Raw genomic sequence first — 17,277 nt, forward strand, 5'->3', positions numbered from 1 at the left:
CAAGTTCCCCTTTAAGAAGTAAAGTCGGGTCTAAAAAGTTGTTTCGAGCAAGAAAGCTGGCAACTCTCTCTATGATTGATTTGTGCTCATGCTGGTGCCACCTCACAGTTTTTCAAATTTGCACACCTAACAATCAAAATGACACATATTCCATAATGCATAAACATAATAATAACAATACATTTCTCTTCTGTCCCAAAATTGTCCCAGACACTGTATCTCTGTGTCCCAGGTGCTATTTCATTGTTCCCAGGACAAAGGGACATCCTTCATTTTGAACGCTGCTCAAACCACCAAATACAACTGGACTAAAACCTCACTGAAGTGGCTGCATGCAGCATAGTGTTGAGTCTTCACACCACTGTCTGAATCTGTCAGGACCATTTATTTGCTCTTATTCGCTCATTGCAAGTTACTGTTATTGTTTTTGCTTCGTTTTACTTCTTCTAGATGTATTCAGGTAGTGATGTTAATGGGATCAGTTGCTGGCAGGTAAAGTCTGTCACTGTTCACGCTGCTGCATCACCATCCATCGTGCTTTGTGCTTAATTATCCGTAACAAAACACCTCGCAGTCTTCCACTCATACCAGGAGAAGCAGAGCACCCTAAAGTTGAATCGAAATTTCAAAACATCTTTTGAATTTCAGGTCAAGACCTTGTACAAGTTTTTCAAGGCACTTGGTATTCTCACCAATGCTTTTATACTGAAGCACCTCACAGGGACATTAGCATATTCATGTTAGTTATAGGTTCGTCCCTGCAGGGCACAAATTGCTAACCCTGACAATGTTATTTCCATTCTACCCATTGATCTTCCTCTCTAACAGCAATATGATCTGCTACATTAGTACAATGCTCATTTAAAGGCAAGCAGTAAGTGTTAACGGATAAGACCTCCGAGCCCGACCCTGAGCATCCTCCTCCTGCTTTGACAAGTGCTTAACTTTGAAGATTTAATATGAAGTCAATGAGAGTTGTAACCTTGGTGCTTGTTTGGAAGTATGTTTTGTTTTGTTGTGCATTTTACAAAGCTGAGACACTTCAGAGGGCTTGTGTTACAGTAACAGGCAGAAAGTCCCATTTCCTTGTTCATTCAGGAGGTGTCTTGGTGGAATTAATGAGAGAAAAATCAAATTTTAAGCTTCTGTGGTTTAATATACTTGCTTCCCAAAGGCATTTTCTCATCTTTATGTAGCTGTAAACGTAGTCAGTGTCAACACACATTGAGATGATGATTTGATAATCAGTACTGACTTCATCTCACAGCATCAGTTCTGCCTTAATTTTCAGTAAAACTTTCACAAACTCTTACTGAAATGTATTTGAGCTGCTGTTATCAGTCCAAAAACGTTTACAGATATGCTCCTAATGTGGATTTAAACAGTCTGCTGACATCCTACAAGCAGAAAGAAAATGCCTCTCGTGATTTACAGCTCCGATATCCTGACGCCCAGTGCTTAAAACTTCTTTAATTTCATCAGATGGATTGTAAATTACAATGTCCAGTTCTGTTAGTGTTGCCAGGTGTAAGATAATTATTGAATTTATATTTACCCCCTTTATCGCTGTACCAGCTATTATTATCTATTATTAATGAAAGGTTGTGGAACAATCATCGATGATGTGTTGCAGAAAACTGATGCTGGATCTGTCATAATTGATCAAATCACATCTCTGCTGAGATCTCATGAGACTGCCACTCACAACCTTGTTTAAACTCTTTGTCACTGTATTTTACAACTTTTTTTGTACGAATATGGTACATAAGTCCTTTAATCTACACCTACTGTGGGCTCATTGCAGTCAACTCTGTGAACCCGTGGAAGTATTGTGACCTTTGGCACGGATTCATAAAGGATGCAAGGCAAACTCAATTATGTGTGCGCTGCAATCTGGATTTAAATGGACAATAATTTGCCCTGAAATATGATAATTCTTGACTTATTTGTTTTTTTAGCACCTGGCTATCAATCACCAACTAATTCATATGCTGCTTCTTTTTGCTTCATCCATCTGTCTTGTAATGGCATCTTAAAACAAGTTGACTACATTATGACAAAACATAAGAACAAGCGTCTTGGCATTTCTGACTGGGTTTTGCTGAAATCTAAAATAATGATACACCTGTCAGCCCATTTTAATGTCTAACACTGATTGGCCCAAGGTGGGGCACAAAACAAGATGGATATTTGTGACTGCGAGGGAGGGGGTCTACATAATTTGTGGGGAACACTGTTTGTTTATTGTTACCTTGTTAGAAAATGGAACGCTGTCTAACTGATGGATGGTTGTAAGATAAGACTGACTCTGTTAGTCCCTGAGGGGATATTTGTTTCGGACCATGAAATAAGCACTTTTGCTTAAGAATGGAAACAAACACACTGACAGCAGCAAATAGTCACATAATTAAAAGTACAATGTCTGTCGGCAAAGGTTAATGCATCCTAACTATCTCCTATGAATACTGTCCCCTTGATACACACACACACATTCACTTCATCTAAGAGAAATTAAAGTGCACGTTTAGTGCTGGTTGTTGTGTTAATTAAACTGAGAGATTACAGTTTTCCATGTAAGAACTTTGGAAAAACCTATTTCTCACAGAGGTCATCTTTCCTCCACAATGTTACATGACCTGATGCTGTTAAAAGGCACAAGAGCCAAGCGCCCACCCCTCTGGGCTAACTAGAAGCAGATGCTTGGCTAGTGAGGCTTCCTACTGGCTTTTGTTTATGTTCTTGAGCACATTCCTTTTCACCTCCTCCACGTGTCTGCCCTGCTGTGGCCGTCCCCGTGCTGGATGTCTATACAGCTGGAGCCGAGAGCAGCGACGGGACCGTTAGAGACCTGAACGAGAGTCCCTTTGGTGAGTTTCATTGGCCCCGGTTCTCGTGAACTCAAGACAGCTGGAAATCGTTCCCCTGTCACGTTGGCTTAAAAAAAAAAAATAAAAAGGAAAACCTTGTGGAAGCGACTGAAGGCCTGTTGGGTCTGGACATCTTATCGAACTCCTCCCTGAGCTCCTGCTGCGGTTATAAGTCAGTGAGTTTGGGCTGGGAAGCTTTGTCTACAGCTCTGGCACCAGGCCCTTCATGTGGGACCGAGTTTAAAGTTTCTGGGCCTGTGGTGCTTTTCCACCAGCTCTGCTTCTCCTGTTTCTCTGGCTCGCACACCGCTCTCTGCGCTGTGTGATTACTGTAAAGAATCTGGCAGAGCCCAGATAATCTGTGCATCCAGCTGTGTCATGTCGTAAAGTACCTTTAATGCAAGTTAACCACATCATTTAAGGTACACTGCAGTCGCATGCTGATTCCAGCCTTACAAAGACAAATAGTTTGCAAAGTCTTGGGGAAAACCGTGTCTTAAGGCATTTGTGTTGAATGAGCCCATGTCCTAAATGATTCACCAACACATAAATATTATCTGCAGTGCTTCAGGACCACTGCAAAGGGCTCCAGTGACATTTTTAAAGAGGTTTGCCCGCCTGAGCACATCCTCTCTTTAAATGTTCACAGCTTTTTATGCTGGGAAAAATCAGTTGTGACTGCTCTCTGGGCGTTTACCTCAAGACCCAGTCGAGCTCCCAGGTCAGCCTGCCAGGGGAGAAGTAGGACAGCCAGCAAATTAAGATATTTGGATTAGACCACTTAAGCTGTGGAGCAGATTTTTATTCTTATGTGTTAGGCACGTTGTGAGTCACAGCTCTGCGTCTTTTAGACTGGAAGGAATCCAGTGATGATCTGTGCATGAAAATCAATAAACTACAGATGTAATAGATGGGCGTTGTACACTGTTATGCCTCCTCAGCACAATTCAAGGCTGTCTGGGGAAAATGTGTTAATCTCTAAGGTAACTGTTTCTGCACGGACTGAACATCTCGCATCATCATGTAAATGCAGCTACGAATGTCTCTCAATGGATCTGTTTTTGTTGTGTAACCCATAAATCCTCGCAGTTACCTTTTAACAAGAAGACTGACTGATGACGGCTTAGTAAAAATAGGAACTGTAAAATCTGGAATTAATTTCTCATTCTGTCACCTGTGTCTCCATCCTGAACTCAGCAATGTAGATTTATTCTGTTCTTGAAATGTAGGGCAGGCAGAGAGAGCAGGTCGAAGACAATAGAGGCAGTTTGATTTCAGTGGGAGTCCCTCTTATGCAGTATAATACACTATATATATGTAATCGTTATGTAACGTGTGCCACGGTGCTTCTGCTTTGGTTTGCATTGTATTTTTAGCAGGCTGACAGCATGGCATGGATGAGTGTCATTCTTTGGCCCGTCATGTGGCCGTGTAGTCTCTCTGACGGGGGAGTGACACTGCAGAGCTCTCCGCTGCTTTGCGTCCATTGGACAGCAATAAATTAGGTCAATATTTTTTGTTATAGTTATGTACCAAGTGAGGAGTTAACTGTACTCGCGGTGTGCTCCATGAAACAATACCCATGTTTTCCGTCAGGTTGAGTCTCATGCAAAATCCCTCTGGGTCAATAAAGCAGCAGTCATTTGCAAGAAACGAGATAGCCGCTGTACTGGCCGACACCCTGGGTAATTCCACCCCTCCTTTCATTAATATATCATATGGACTACATATGCTTTGCATAGGTTTTAAATGAAGAACAGAACTAGGATTGGCTTTAAGTTTTAAGTGGTTGTTCTGCACTTGACAAAACCACACATGCCATGCTATCTCCTGCCTTTCATCGTGCCTGTGAAATACAAGAATGTGACCCCAGGACCTTGTGCTTGCACACACAGAACTTCATCAATGTCTCACTCTCTTTCAGACTGTCTGTCAGCCTGTCAGCCTTTTCACACACACGCTCACATGCAGGCTTTTAATGGCAGAGAGTGTTGGGAGCACGTGATAAGGTGCAATAGGAATGTGTGTGTTTGTCCCATCACTGCGAGCTTCCCACACATATCTTTTTCTATTTTACTTTTGCTGTTGTTTTCTGTGTGCCTCAGCTGTTCTGTCACTCCACCAAAAGAAGGGAAGGGTTATTATAAGACAATCTGTATTCGTGAAGCTATTTACACCGGCTGAGTTTTCACTTGCACCGTCGCTGCAGTGGACCTGTTTTTGTTTTGAAATTATGAATTTTTTATTGTGTTTTATTTAGTATTTCTGAAAGATAAGTGAGCACATCCTGTCCTCTGGGTGTTTCACCAATGTGTTGTAATGCGAGTGTCCCATGAACATTTATGAGTCTGCGCTGTGTGTTGGACAGGAAGCTGAACACACACTGTGGTCCCGGACTCATGATGCTGTGCAGATGTTCGGCCCTTAGAGCTCCTAGGTCCACCTAACTCACCTCTGTTCCTTCTGCCTTATCAGGGCTGACCAGGCATCACTTTGCACAGAAAATTAGCTCGCTGTGACTTGTCTTCTCATCAGCTTCACCACAGTGAAGAAGTGATGAGGTGAGATGTATTTGTAATCCGAGTGCAAGAGCCAGAACACAGTGAACCAGCGTTTTCTCACCATCTGTCAATAGCTGGACGTAATCAGCAGAGACAGAAACATAAATCGCTCTTTATTTGGACATAAGCTTGGCTCAATGACCCTGCAAAGATCATTTCATTATAGCAATAAACAGCTTTAGTTAGATTTACGTAAACAAACCTCTCTCTCTCCGCCAAATGTTGTGTCTAAAAGAATCTAACTGTAGACAGAATCACAGACTGAAAATAACCTGAACCTGTTAATGAAGAAAATACAGAAACAAATGGGATTCTGTTCCATCTGCTGCTGCAGCCTGGATGACAGGATTCAGCCTGCTTGGTCTTATATCGAAAATGGAGTGGCTGCTTTTATGTTTGTGCTTCTCGACAGTTTGTACGGCAACATGTGTGAAAAGGACACTTTCACCTAAAATGTTTTCAGCACCGCTGCTGATCAAAGACTGAAACTGATGATGTCCAGATGGAGGAGATTCACTGGTAGAGGTCAGAGTAGAGGAAGAGTTTGTCACTTTGATCTCTTTTCGTGACTTGTGATCGTCTCTGATGGTGAGGGGAATAAAAGGATGTACTAACAGCGGTTTACGTATTTGCAATGGCAGCTGAGGTCTTGTTAGCATAGCATCACACAGACTGGAGTTGGCAGCGTTTTTACCTTTCTTCTGAGCCAACGTACTTGCACTACTAACACACCCTGCTAATTGAACCTCCTTTTCCCACACCCTCTTACTGCATATGCTTGGAATCACAGACCTTGTCTAGTTGAATTATTCAGAGTAACTTTTATGTTACAAAATCTGCTTGCAATGAAATGGCTATCTGGCTGAGAAATTGTCCCTGATTGTGTGCAGCAACTTGGGAATGTTTTTAAAGAAATAACACAGCTTTCCCATCCTCGGTTTGCCATCTGTACAAAGTTATGTTTTATATGAGAGACCTGTTTGAATAGCATCCTGTTTCTTATCTATGTACTTGCTATGCAGGTACACAGTTCTCATAGCTCCTGATTTCAGTTGTCATGAGCCCAATGTGTTCCTGTAGATTTGCTTGGCTGACCAGGAGAGGAACGAGAGTACCGGCAGGAGTAAAGCTTCATTTGAACCCACAGAGACAAACTCGTGTCCCGGAGGCTCGAGTGTCAAGAGGTTGAGTGATGAATCTGGTCACTGAGGCAGACTAAGACTTTACACCACACCCAGACAGACGCTGCCAAAGGAAAAAAAGTCCACTGTAAAACTAAACAGTATTTTGTTCTTCAGCAATTTAGCCTTCTGTAAGACTTTTATGCAGAATGTAGATCTGTGTTGTCAAGCAGAGGTAAGAAGAACATTATGTAACCTCTCTTTATCCACATACTGTCACATAAGAGTGAGGGCTCAAGGCAATATTGTCGACTGAAGAATAATTGGGTAAAGAAATGTCTACAGTGAGAAGGAGAACCATTTCTTATCAAATATATGTATCCTTGTGTGTCACTGCAGGTTGTCTTGATGTATTTTTCATCTTTGTATTCACAGAGTTTGATCAGTAAGAACACACGGTCCGAAACAGCTACAAAAGTCTGGTGTTACTCTATTTCTGTGACATACAATAGAGTATTGTATGTAGTGTTCAGAAAAAAAAAACCCCACACAGCCCACAGTGGAATTATATAAGACCATAGGGACATTTTATTTCAGTATTCATATAGGATCAAATGAGTAACCCTTAATGAGTGGCTACACGTTGTTACATCCAATGCTTAGTGCCGTTGCATTCATAAGAACTTCAATTTCGATAATCAAGTGTAGATCTGATATTTAAAATGTCAAACCAAAGTTAAAGTTGTGATGCAACTTTGTCTACCAATTAATGCATGATAAATATATGAAATCAGATTTTGGGTTTCTACCTCTAACTAGAGAAACACCTGTGGGCCTTTTTCCTTAACATACAAAATATAGTTGTTATTAAGGGGTTAATAAGTATGTGATGCAAATGTGTTTGCCATTTCATCCTCCTAAAATCAAATCAAGGTGGCAAAAAGTGCCTTTTAAATGAAGCAAGCAACACAATTTCAACATTTTTGGCAAAGCTTCCAGCAGCTGCTCTTTGTACATATGTCTTAGTCTCTCCTCACACCATTAATTTTGCTCTCAGTTGTGTCTTTGGCCCCGATTGTTTTAGGAGTTTTGTCTCAGACTCTGACCTCAGTGGTCTTAAACTCCTCTTGTTTTCTTGAAATGGCACTGTGATCATGACACTGCAAACAATCAGTGGTCGACTGCAGAGTTGGATCAAAGTAACACAGAACATCAGGAATCACTGGCTGTCCTCAGAGGGTGGTGAAAGTGTTTGTTGAGTCTCCCTGTGTTTCTGAAACAGAAAGTGCACTCCCGTTGTTAGGAGATTGAACCGTTACTTGACTGAAACGATCACGGCTGTAACTCATGCATTTGCTACAATATATGAACATAATTGTGGTAGTGAAGTTTTGTAATGATGTCCTGGTAGGAAAAAGAACATTCAACAACATTATTGAAGGTAACTTTATCATTGGGAAGTGACCTCTCAGGTGTTTGCTGTGGTGCCAACCTGTTTACTCGGCCATGTCGGTGTACCTTTCAGTCTGTGCTTCTTCATAAAGTGTAGATGATGATGTGCAGTCAGGACATGCCCTTCTTAGGATAGATTAAGGAAACTACTGTTTGTTGGCGTTTATCACCCCGCTTAATGGGCTCCATGATATCACAAGGCTTCTAATCAGTGGGTTTTTATGTGGGACCGGCCTGTAATTGAATGTCAAGTGTGAAGAAACACCTCACTGCTCCCTTTTTAAAATGCACACTCAGGTCTGTGTAGCAAGCCAGGCTTTAATTGTGCTGTTTCAGTTTTTAGAATTAGAGAAATGTTTAAAACCCTCTATACCAACTATGTTCTGTTCTCTCCAGAGCCAAATGTTTTGTCCTTTAGCCAGGACTCTGAACCTTTAGCTGGTCATGTGAACTAAAATCAATCTGGTCAAAGAGCTTTAGCTAATGGCTTTAACTGTGAATGGCTACCTGCTACCTAATTGTAGCCCCTCTCCTCCTCACATTTTTACCCTCTTTTTTTAATTTGCCCTTCTCCTGGCCTCTCCTCAGTAAGATTTATGACTCAGATTTTTTATTTCACTGCCATAGCAAGGACGCAAGAACCGTCTGTACCTGCTACCACGACGAAAATCAATCTCCCCTCTCTCTCTGTCTCCCTCTCTGTCTCTATGTCTGTCTAACTCCCTTCCCCTTTGTAACCGTGCAGGCAGTTGGCGGGGATGGGAGATGATGGAGGACAAAGGCCCTCGTGTAGCCGACTACTTTGTGGTGGCCGGTCTGACGGACCCGTCCAAGCCGTTGGACCAGGAGATCCACTTTGATGATGTCTGCCACAAGACGGCCAAGCCCAAGGCGCCCATCACCGATGTGGCGGTGGTGATCCGCTCGATGGGCGAGGAGGTGCCGCCAGGGTTTACATGCATAGAGGAAACACCAAGCGGCCATTCAGCTGATCTTAACAATGGCGGCCTCATGGCGCCCCAGATCTTCCTGTGCTACAGGCGGGGTCGTGACAAACCGCCTCTCACTGACCTTGGGTAAGTTCCAAACGAGAGTTGATCTTTGTAGTTGATGTATTTTGCTGTGTTAAAAACAACGCAACACAAAACATTGTGAGTATTAAAAAGAATCTACAGCCATGTGAGCAGCTCTGTGAGGCAGTATTTAGACACAGATGCTGAATTCAGTGTGTTAACATGCTCACAATGAGCCTGCTGTATGCTGATGTTGTTCACCATCTTGGTTTAGCATGTTAACATGCTAACAATTGCTAATTAAGCACAAATAACAGCGTCCGATGGGAATGTGGTTTGTTTTGAGGGTAATTAGTAAACCATAAACCCTATTTAAATCAACAAATTCAGATTTTGACCTACTGTTAATCCAAAAACACAGATGTCAACATCATGGCGGTGCTGAATTAAAAGTCAGGGGAGGTTTCAGTCTGGTGGACTGAAATGTGCCATCCTTGAGCCATGCTGCTAGTAAAAAAAAAAGAAATTATCATTTTAAAAGGACTATAAAAACTTTTTATTGCAAAGTAAAGACTGAGCAATGCCACTGGTCAGCGGCCTTGCTCAGTTATAACTCTTATTGCTTCAGCCTAGAGCTATGTTGCCCAATTGTAAAGAATAAATGATATCCAACCAACTGTAAAACCAAATGTAACGGATGACACATCTCTGCATCTCCGCAGTCACACTGTAAAACCAGTTATGGACAGGCTCCTCTGCAGAAAAGAGTCTGCATTGGTATTGTGACCAAGTCTAGACTGTTAGTCCATATATCCTAATAACATCCTTTATCTCTACAGTCAGTCACAGGCTGAGCCAGCTTATTTTACTGATAATGATGATGGTTTCACAGTAAAGGCACCTCTACAAAAAGCCGGAGTGGTTGTGTGGTATACTGAAACAGAAGGTGTGATGAACTTTGATGTTGCAGCACCTGCTTCTGCTTCAACTACTGTAGAATATATTATCCAAAGGGCGGATAATAGAAACGGATTCACCTTTTTTTGCTTTAAAGTTACGAGTGTGAGTTTTCCAGACATCTATAATAATGACTCACTGTGATGAAGTGCACAGTCTGATCTATCCAACTCACACGGCAATGTTCTTTATGCATTGCAGCATGTCACTGTATTTATTCTTTGTCTCATTCCTGGTAATGATTAGCTGCTACTGTCAGCAAACGTTGTGGGTGCAGTTATTTCTGTAACTTTCAGCTTTCTAGTTACCATTAAAATCTGCCCCGCTGTTCCTTGCTATTGTGAGTGAGGAGTACAGTCCCTATTTTAAAAAGTACAGTCCATATCATGTCTGTTTAAAGAAGCTGAAGTGCTCTGATGTTGGAAAGTGCTCTGCCTAAAAACGTCCTCCTGTGCAGCAGTTTTCCATAGCAGCCTCTTTCTGTATGCCTTGCAGCCGTTCCCCCATTGTGATTTCACAACAAAAAGTGGAGTAGCGCGAAGCACCGCAGTTACAGGTGTCCTCCTCAGCAACATCCTTTGAACTGGGGGAAGTCAATACTGTTTGTTTAGTGCTCTCACACCTCTGGCTGACACAGGCAGGTGGTGACAATGCTAAGGAGGCTCATACTGGCCTCTGACACTACAGAGTGCAGTGCTTATCGGGCACTGACACAGAGGCTCTGCTCAGACAGTATCAGCAGCTTTGTGTGCTGATAGCTCAGAGGGGCTGCACTTCCCAGACATTGTTGGGACTAATGGGAAGTGTGTGTGTGTGTGTGTGTGTGTGTGCACGCTTGCAGGTGTAGCCATTATTTATGTGCAGTTTTACTTATGCAGAGGGTATAATTAGTTTTATCTGTGACCAGCGGACATATTAATATCAATTTGGTTTCAATACTGAGGACTAGAAAGGTAATTGATGAGCACTGGCACCTCAAGGAAATTTGTTAAGCAGAGGCTATTATCAACCCAAACACTGACCGATCACTTTAGTTTAGTAGCTGATGGCCCAAACAGAAGACACGCTCAATAAATATATGACATTTTCTGTGTGAAAAAGCACCTCTGCTCTTTTTCCCTGAATATTCATGCTTTATTTCAGACATTTTGTGTGTAGGATTTAGTGGCAATTAGCAGTGTAGATACATCGTTGTACCGTCCCTTTCCAAGCACGAAGCAGAAACTGCAGCCCTACATGGCGGTTCAACATGGTGGACTCCATTGAAGGCGACTTGCAGCGTCTGTAGATATAAAAGGATTATTCTAAGGTTATAAAAACATAAGATGATTCAGGTGATTATACACTAATGAAAACATTGTTATGCATATTATATTCCATATCTGCCAATAGAATTAATGGTTTATCACCTCACCTAAAATAAAGTTAAGCTCCTTTACAAAAATCCTGCACTAAACTTGAAGTTTGGAGAGGCAATTGAGGTCTCATTTAGCAAACACAAAGGCCCGTTTAAAATTATACAGAATTGGTGGCTCTGTCAATAAAGGATGAATGTCAACTGCACTGGTCTGATGAGGGGAACTGTAGTGTCTGATATAACAGCAGAAAAAAATGTGCACAGAGTGTGAAGGCCTGTTGCAAGCAGAGCAGAATCACCACAGCAGTGAATACTGAAATGATAAATAAACGAGAATAAAAAAATCCCACAGCTGACCACTTTCAATTTTGTTCTCTTTTCAGCTTTCAGATAGTGCCTTAAAATGCCTGTTGAGTTCCACTTGAAGCAGTAATGGAGGATAAGTGCATAATGGAAGCACAAAGAGGGATGTTTAAAATTAATGCTACTGTTACGTACCTCTGAGTACTCATCCTCTAAGTGGTTTGTGTGAGTGTCCTCTTGTGCCTAATTGTAAAGCTGTATTGGGTTAATATGTTTAGACTGATTGTGTACAGTACATAAGCCTACATGCTGTACTGTGTTAGGACTGTCAGATACACAAAATCATTATGTTTGCTTGTTATCATTAAAAGTTGGTTGTAAACTATTACTATTAGGATTCTCACAAAAATAGGCAAAAACTTAATTTTTATATAAAAACTCCACAATAATCTCTATTGACCCTTCCTAAGCCCCGCCTCTTTTCGCTCTGTGCTCCAATAAGAGTTGAGCAAGCCTCAGTCAACTGTTTCCTTTCCTGTACTTAGATATGCTTTATGCTAAGCTCGTCGATGTTGAAAATACAACCAAATAAGGTTAAAAGATAATAAGTGACATATATCCATCTCTTATCTTACTAGCTACATCATTTTTTAAAATAATTTTTTAGTCGTTAGTTAGCTAGTTCAGTAACAGTGGAAACTGTTTAGAAAAGAGTCGGTCCTAAAAAAAAAATACTCTGCAGGTGTCTGGAGAAAACCTCTTTTATCTACCGTCTGTCACCATCTATCACTAGTGACCTTCAACCAGTCAGATCATCCAACCGTATAACATTTTCAAACTCTTACTGAAGCCAGTTGGGAGAAGAGAAAACACATTTTCCATGGAGAAAAGCCTTCACTGCTTCTTCTAATGAAGAAATGCTGACATTACTGATGCTAGTAACTTCTACGCTAACCTCTCTAGGGGCCACCATTGTTGTTTTCGAGCATTCACTTCTCCACACAACCTCACACACACTTAGCGTTAAACAATAGCTCACACTGTAGCTGCCAGTAGTTCCTCACAGGCAGCTGGTTGGTCGGTAACCACAGTGTTGGGACACAAGCTCATAGCTTGAAACCTGGCAAGATGGATTCTAGCAGGATTTTGTGATCTTGTGAGTCAAGCTGCCTCGCAAGACAAGCCTAGCAGATCACATAGCATATCTAAGTACAGGAAAGGAGAACGAGGTTCTGACAGAAGCTTGTTCAAATGTTATCAAATAGGAGTGGGAATTATTCTAAAATACTTTTGCACAATAATACCAAATGTACAATATGTAAAATTAGGTCAAAGCATGCTCTAGTTTAAGGCATGGTCCATAGATAAGAAGGGGACAGTAAGTAATGAGTGGATATGCTGCTTCTAAATACAGCATCATACAGTATGCACCCACCCGACTTTATGATCATCACTTGCTTTCCACAGCAGAAAGCCCACATACAAAAGAAAATGAATAAATTTTTTACTCAGTGATTACTCCACCACAAGCAGAACTGTTTGTAATTTTGGGTTTGAATGCCGCTGGAGCTCCTTACTCGGTTACATTAGAGTCCTATGATGTCTGTTTAAGTGAGATGTTTTTGTTACCTGACATGGAAAATGGCATTTGGCATTTTTTCAGTCTTTTACCAGCTGGTATCATTATTATGAGAAACTAAAATGCTACCATACTGATGATTTACTGTAAGTGAGGCAGGAGAATCTGCAGTTTTTTGGGAACAACAACTGAACACAACCTCGATGGCATCCAGCTTTTTACCTCATATGTTGAGGTAATGACTCATTTGAGTGTGGCTTTAAAAGTGGCCCTCAGCTTGAAGTTGAGGAGACATTTGTACACTAACTGCCACTTTATAAGCCGATAGATCTTCTGCTCATTTTTTTTTATGAATCGCATCAATTCTACTTTGCTGGTTATGAGGTGCAAAGCAGACATTAAGCTTAATCAGCTCCATTCTGTCACCCACTGAAAACTGGGACAAATGCCCAATGTTAAACTTAAATTGGGAGCTCCACCTAATTGGCCCAATGAGATCATGACGGCATATTGTGTTGATTAATTTTACACGGTAATCACACTAATAACTATACATCGATGTGGAGTTTTGTTTGGCTGACTGCCTGTGTTGTGCCTCCCCCCGCAGCGTGCTGTATGAGTGGAAGGAGCGACTGAAGCAGGGCTGCCACCTCATCCAGACCACACCCTCCGGTCGCCCTGCCAACATCAGCGGCAATTCCTCCCAGCGCATCTACGTCACGTACCGCCGGGCGCCCGAGAGCCAGCCGCACACCGCCCTGGCTGTCACCGACATCTGCATCATCATCCCGAGCAAAGGAGAGGCGCCCCCGCACACCTTCTGCAAGGTGGAGAAGAATGTCAACAGCAGCATGGTGAGAAAGACGCTGGTGTACAGAAATCTTGTACTTTGAACATTTTGTTGGTGAGGTGATTCTTCTTTCCGGCACCCTTTTGCAAAAGCATTCAACAATCATGCAGGGAGGAATCTATTGCAGAAGAGTTGAAGAGAGCAATTTCCACAGCGAGAGAAACAGGGTTGAGACATGAAAGTGCACTGTAGACACCTGCATTAACTATATTTGTGTTTACATACGCCAAACTTTTGCTCATCCTTCTTCTGGTTTAGTTGTTATTGGGAATTCTTGAAAAGTAAGATAAAGGGTAACCTGAGGTAGAGGGTGTAGGTTGAGGGTAAGTGGGCACCCCAAAGCTGTATCAAATTCTTCATGAATGTCATAAAAAGGTATTAATATATGAGGGTGGGTGTGTTTTTTTTATTAAAGTTACTGCAGGATATTATGAGTTCAGCAGACTTTAGTGCTCATTTTGTCAGAGCCTTGTCTGAAATTCAAAATGTCAGGATGTTTTGAGTCTTGAATCCTCAACTCACTTTCCTCCAAACCTTCTCCACATGTTTTAAATTGGTGATTTGAGCTCCGGTAATGCACTCAGCAATGCAAGATGACATTGAGCTGCAATGACTATGAGTCAGCCTGACAAACACCGACATATTTAGCTCCCATACTCTCTTTCAGGTAGAGTTCAGCAGTTTAATTTCAAATGACTGTGTTGGCAAAAAATGTCAGCCTAGAGCTAAGTAGAGCTTCTCTTTGTATTTGTGCTGGAACATATTGTGGCGGACAGAAAATGAGAAATAGACTGAATCTTACCTGTTTATTCTCTTTTTCGAGTTAATTGCGTTTTTTCAGTAGTTAGGAAAGAGATTTCAGCCCCTAGGTGAGTCACTGGAGCTTGGTAGTGCATCTAATTATGGAAAATTGTGTAAAACACTCCTACATTACCTCAGGAAGTTTATTAATGTTGTGTGTGTTTATACCAATCCAGTTTTGTTTCTTTTCGAAGAGGGAAGCAGAGTCCCTCGAGGTTCATGGCCTCTGCTCCTCTGTTTGGTTTCCTCCTCACACAGTATTCATGCTGTAGACAAATATCTCTCCCTATCCACTCTCCTGTCATATTCTGTTTATATCTCTCTGTCTTTCTCTTCCACCCACCCGGCCACACATACACACACACACACACACACACACACACTCTGTAGGATACTGTAAAAGTCCTTGCTGTGTCAGCTTGGTCTACATTTGGCATTTCATACTGTAGAACAGGCTACCCCCACTGAGAAACTATGTGCATGTGTGTGTGTGTGACTGCACGTGTGTCGTAAAAATCTCTTCATGCAGAGTAAGTGTGCCAGGGAGTGTATATAATTCTACAGAGACTTGTGGTGCATAGAGGAGAAATTGAGGCTCCTACAATAGAATTGGGATTTAGTTACACTCATTTTTCAATCTGACTAATGTAGGCGCTGTGAAGATAATTTTTTTTATATTTCCGCACAGCTCCGGGTGCGTACTTCATGTCCAGATTTAAAGATTTATTACAATTTTTAGTTGCCATACACCATCTTCCCCACACAGTGACTAATTATCCCAAACAAGATGTGTTTATCAGATGAATCTTTTCTCTCTGCTAATGGTTTGGTTATTAGATGCCTGAGTGTAGTTTGTAGCTTCTGGCTTCCTAAACTGTTAGAGGGGTAATAACATCTTTGTACTGGACTTTCCAGTTTATTGATAATTAAACACTGTCTGGCTTGATTGGGACATTTTAATTAAGGCCAAATGATGAATGATAATAGAATTCAGTTACATGGTACTTTTCTGCCTCAGCGGACAAAAAGGCTTTACAATGTACCTCTAATTCACCCATTCACTCCCACACACACTCACACACAAATAGTGACGGATAAACAAACACATACTTTGTAAATGTATGGTTGTTTGCTGGATTTAAAAGGTTTTTTGTGTTCAGCAGCTCACTCTAATCTCGTATGTCGGCGCATCCTTAATGCACCATAAAGGAGGGTTTTTAAATCGGGCTGTGCTTGTGACTGTGTTACACAGTAATAGCATCACTGGGACAAAAATAAAAAGTTAACAGTGACAAAGTACCTTCTGTTTCTGAAGCAGGTTTCAGGCCTCTAATGGTTTTCTGTAATATAAAGTAGGGGTTGTAGATTGTGATCGAAGCCCTCTGCAATATTATTTTCAGGTGAATCATAAAAACTGTGGTATTTAATGTCTTTGATCTTCTATTCTTCACATAACTTCATTGTCTAGCAGATCCACATTATGTGACCAAACCAATAGAGGGATGCAGACTGGACAAATTACTCCTCGTGACTCCTCCTTGGGTGACATATTGTAATTTATGGAGTTGATGGAGTACTTAAAGTGTGATCTTATGATTACTTTATCTTTTGGCTTCAAATTAAATGATTTAAACTCAGGTTTTAATCACCACTTTGAAGCCTGTGCAATATCTGTAATGCAATATTGTGTTTTAATGGTCCATGTAGAAGATGGCTGGCTATAGTCTACAGGACCGTTCAGAATTAAAAAAAAAAGAAATATTGCAGTTTAGATCGTGGATCATGATTGAGCTTAAATGGATCGTGATATGACTTTTTTTCCATCCATCCACCACTAATGTAAAATATTCCAAATTTGTAGTTGAAAAGAGTAACTTTACCTAGCTTCTTCTGGTTATAATTTTTAGTCTGCTGCTCCACATGCATCATTATAGCAGCATTGTGAGAGTCATTGGTGATCATAATGGGCTAAAACATGCAAAACCACTTGAATGGCGCTTTAAAAACATTGAGCTGCCTTTTATATGATTTCATCAAATGAGGTAATAATTTCAACTTTGAGAGGGAGTAACTGGTCTGCAGCTCTAAGCCCTGTATGCATTTAGTTGCCCGTGTCATTCATAAAGGACAACATGCTAACGTTTCCCATTTTGATCTTGTTTTCAGTGGGGCTCCTCTGTCTACCTGTGTTATAAGAAGTCTGTGGCCAAAACCAACACAATAGCCTACAAAGCAGGTAAGCCTTCCTAATCCCATAACTACTGAAGCACGCAGATCCGAATACTGATGTGTACCTCCTGTTCCTGGTGATAAAACATATCAAATAACCATGTTGTGAGTAAATACTTTCCCTCCTTCCTCAGTTCTTCCCCCTAATCACCGACGTCTTGTGTGAGAAAAACAAAATCATCATTTT

The 17,277-nt window shown here is 41.3% G+C and overlaps 1 protein-coding gene across 1 annotated transcript in view; it reads left to right on the forward strand.

Annotated features, from left to right (window-relative positions):
* Positions 1–725: 725 nt before the first annotated feature.
* LOC118343385 (C-myc promoter-binding protein-like) overlaps positions 726–17,277 on the forward strand; it is a gene marked incomplete in the record, with an annotated part of 59,871 nt that continues 43,319 nt past the window's right edge. The window contains 3 exon segments of the mRNA XM_035682182.1: positions 726–9,077; positions 13,818–14,064; positions 17,028–17,097. Coding sequence (XP_035538075.1) covers positions 8,767–9,077; positions 13,818–14,064; positions 17,028–17,097 — 628 coding nt within the window.

This window comes from Morone saxatilis, unplaced genomic scaffold, assembly GCF_004916995.1.
Source record: "Morone saxatilis isolate NCDOM2014 unplaced genomic scaffold, NCSU_SB_2.0 Contig11, whole genome shotgun sequence".
Lineage (NCBI taxonomy): Eukaryota > Metazoa > Chordata > Actinopteri > Moronidae > Morone > Morone saxatilis.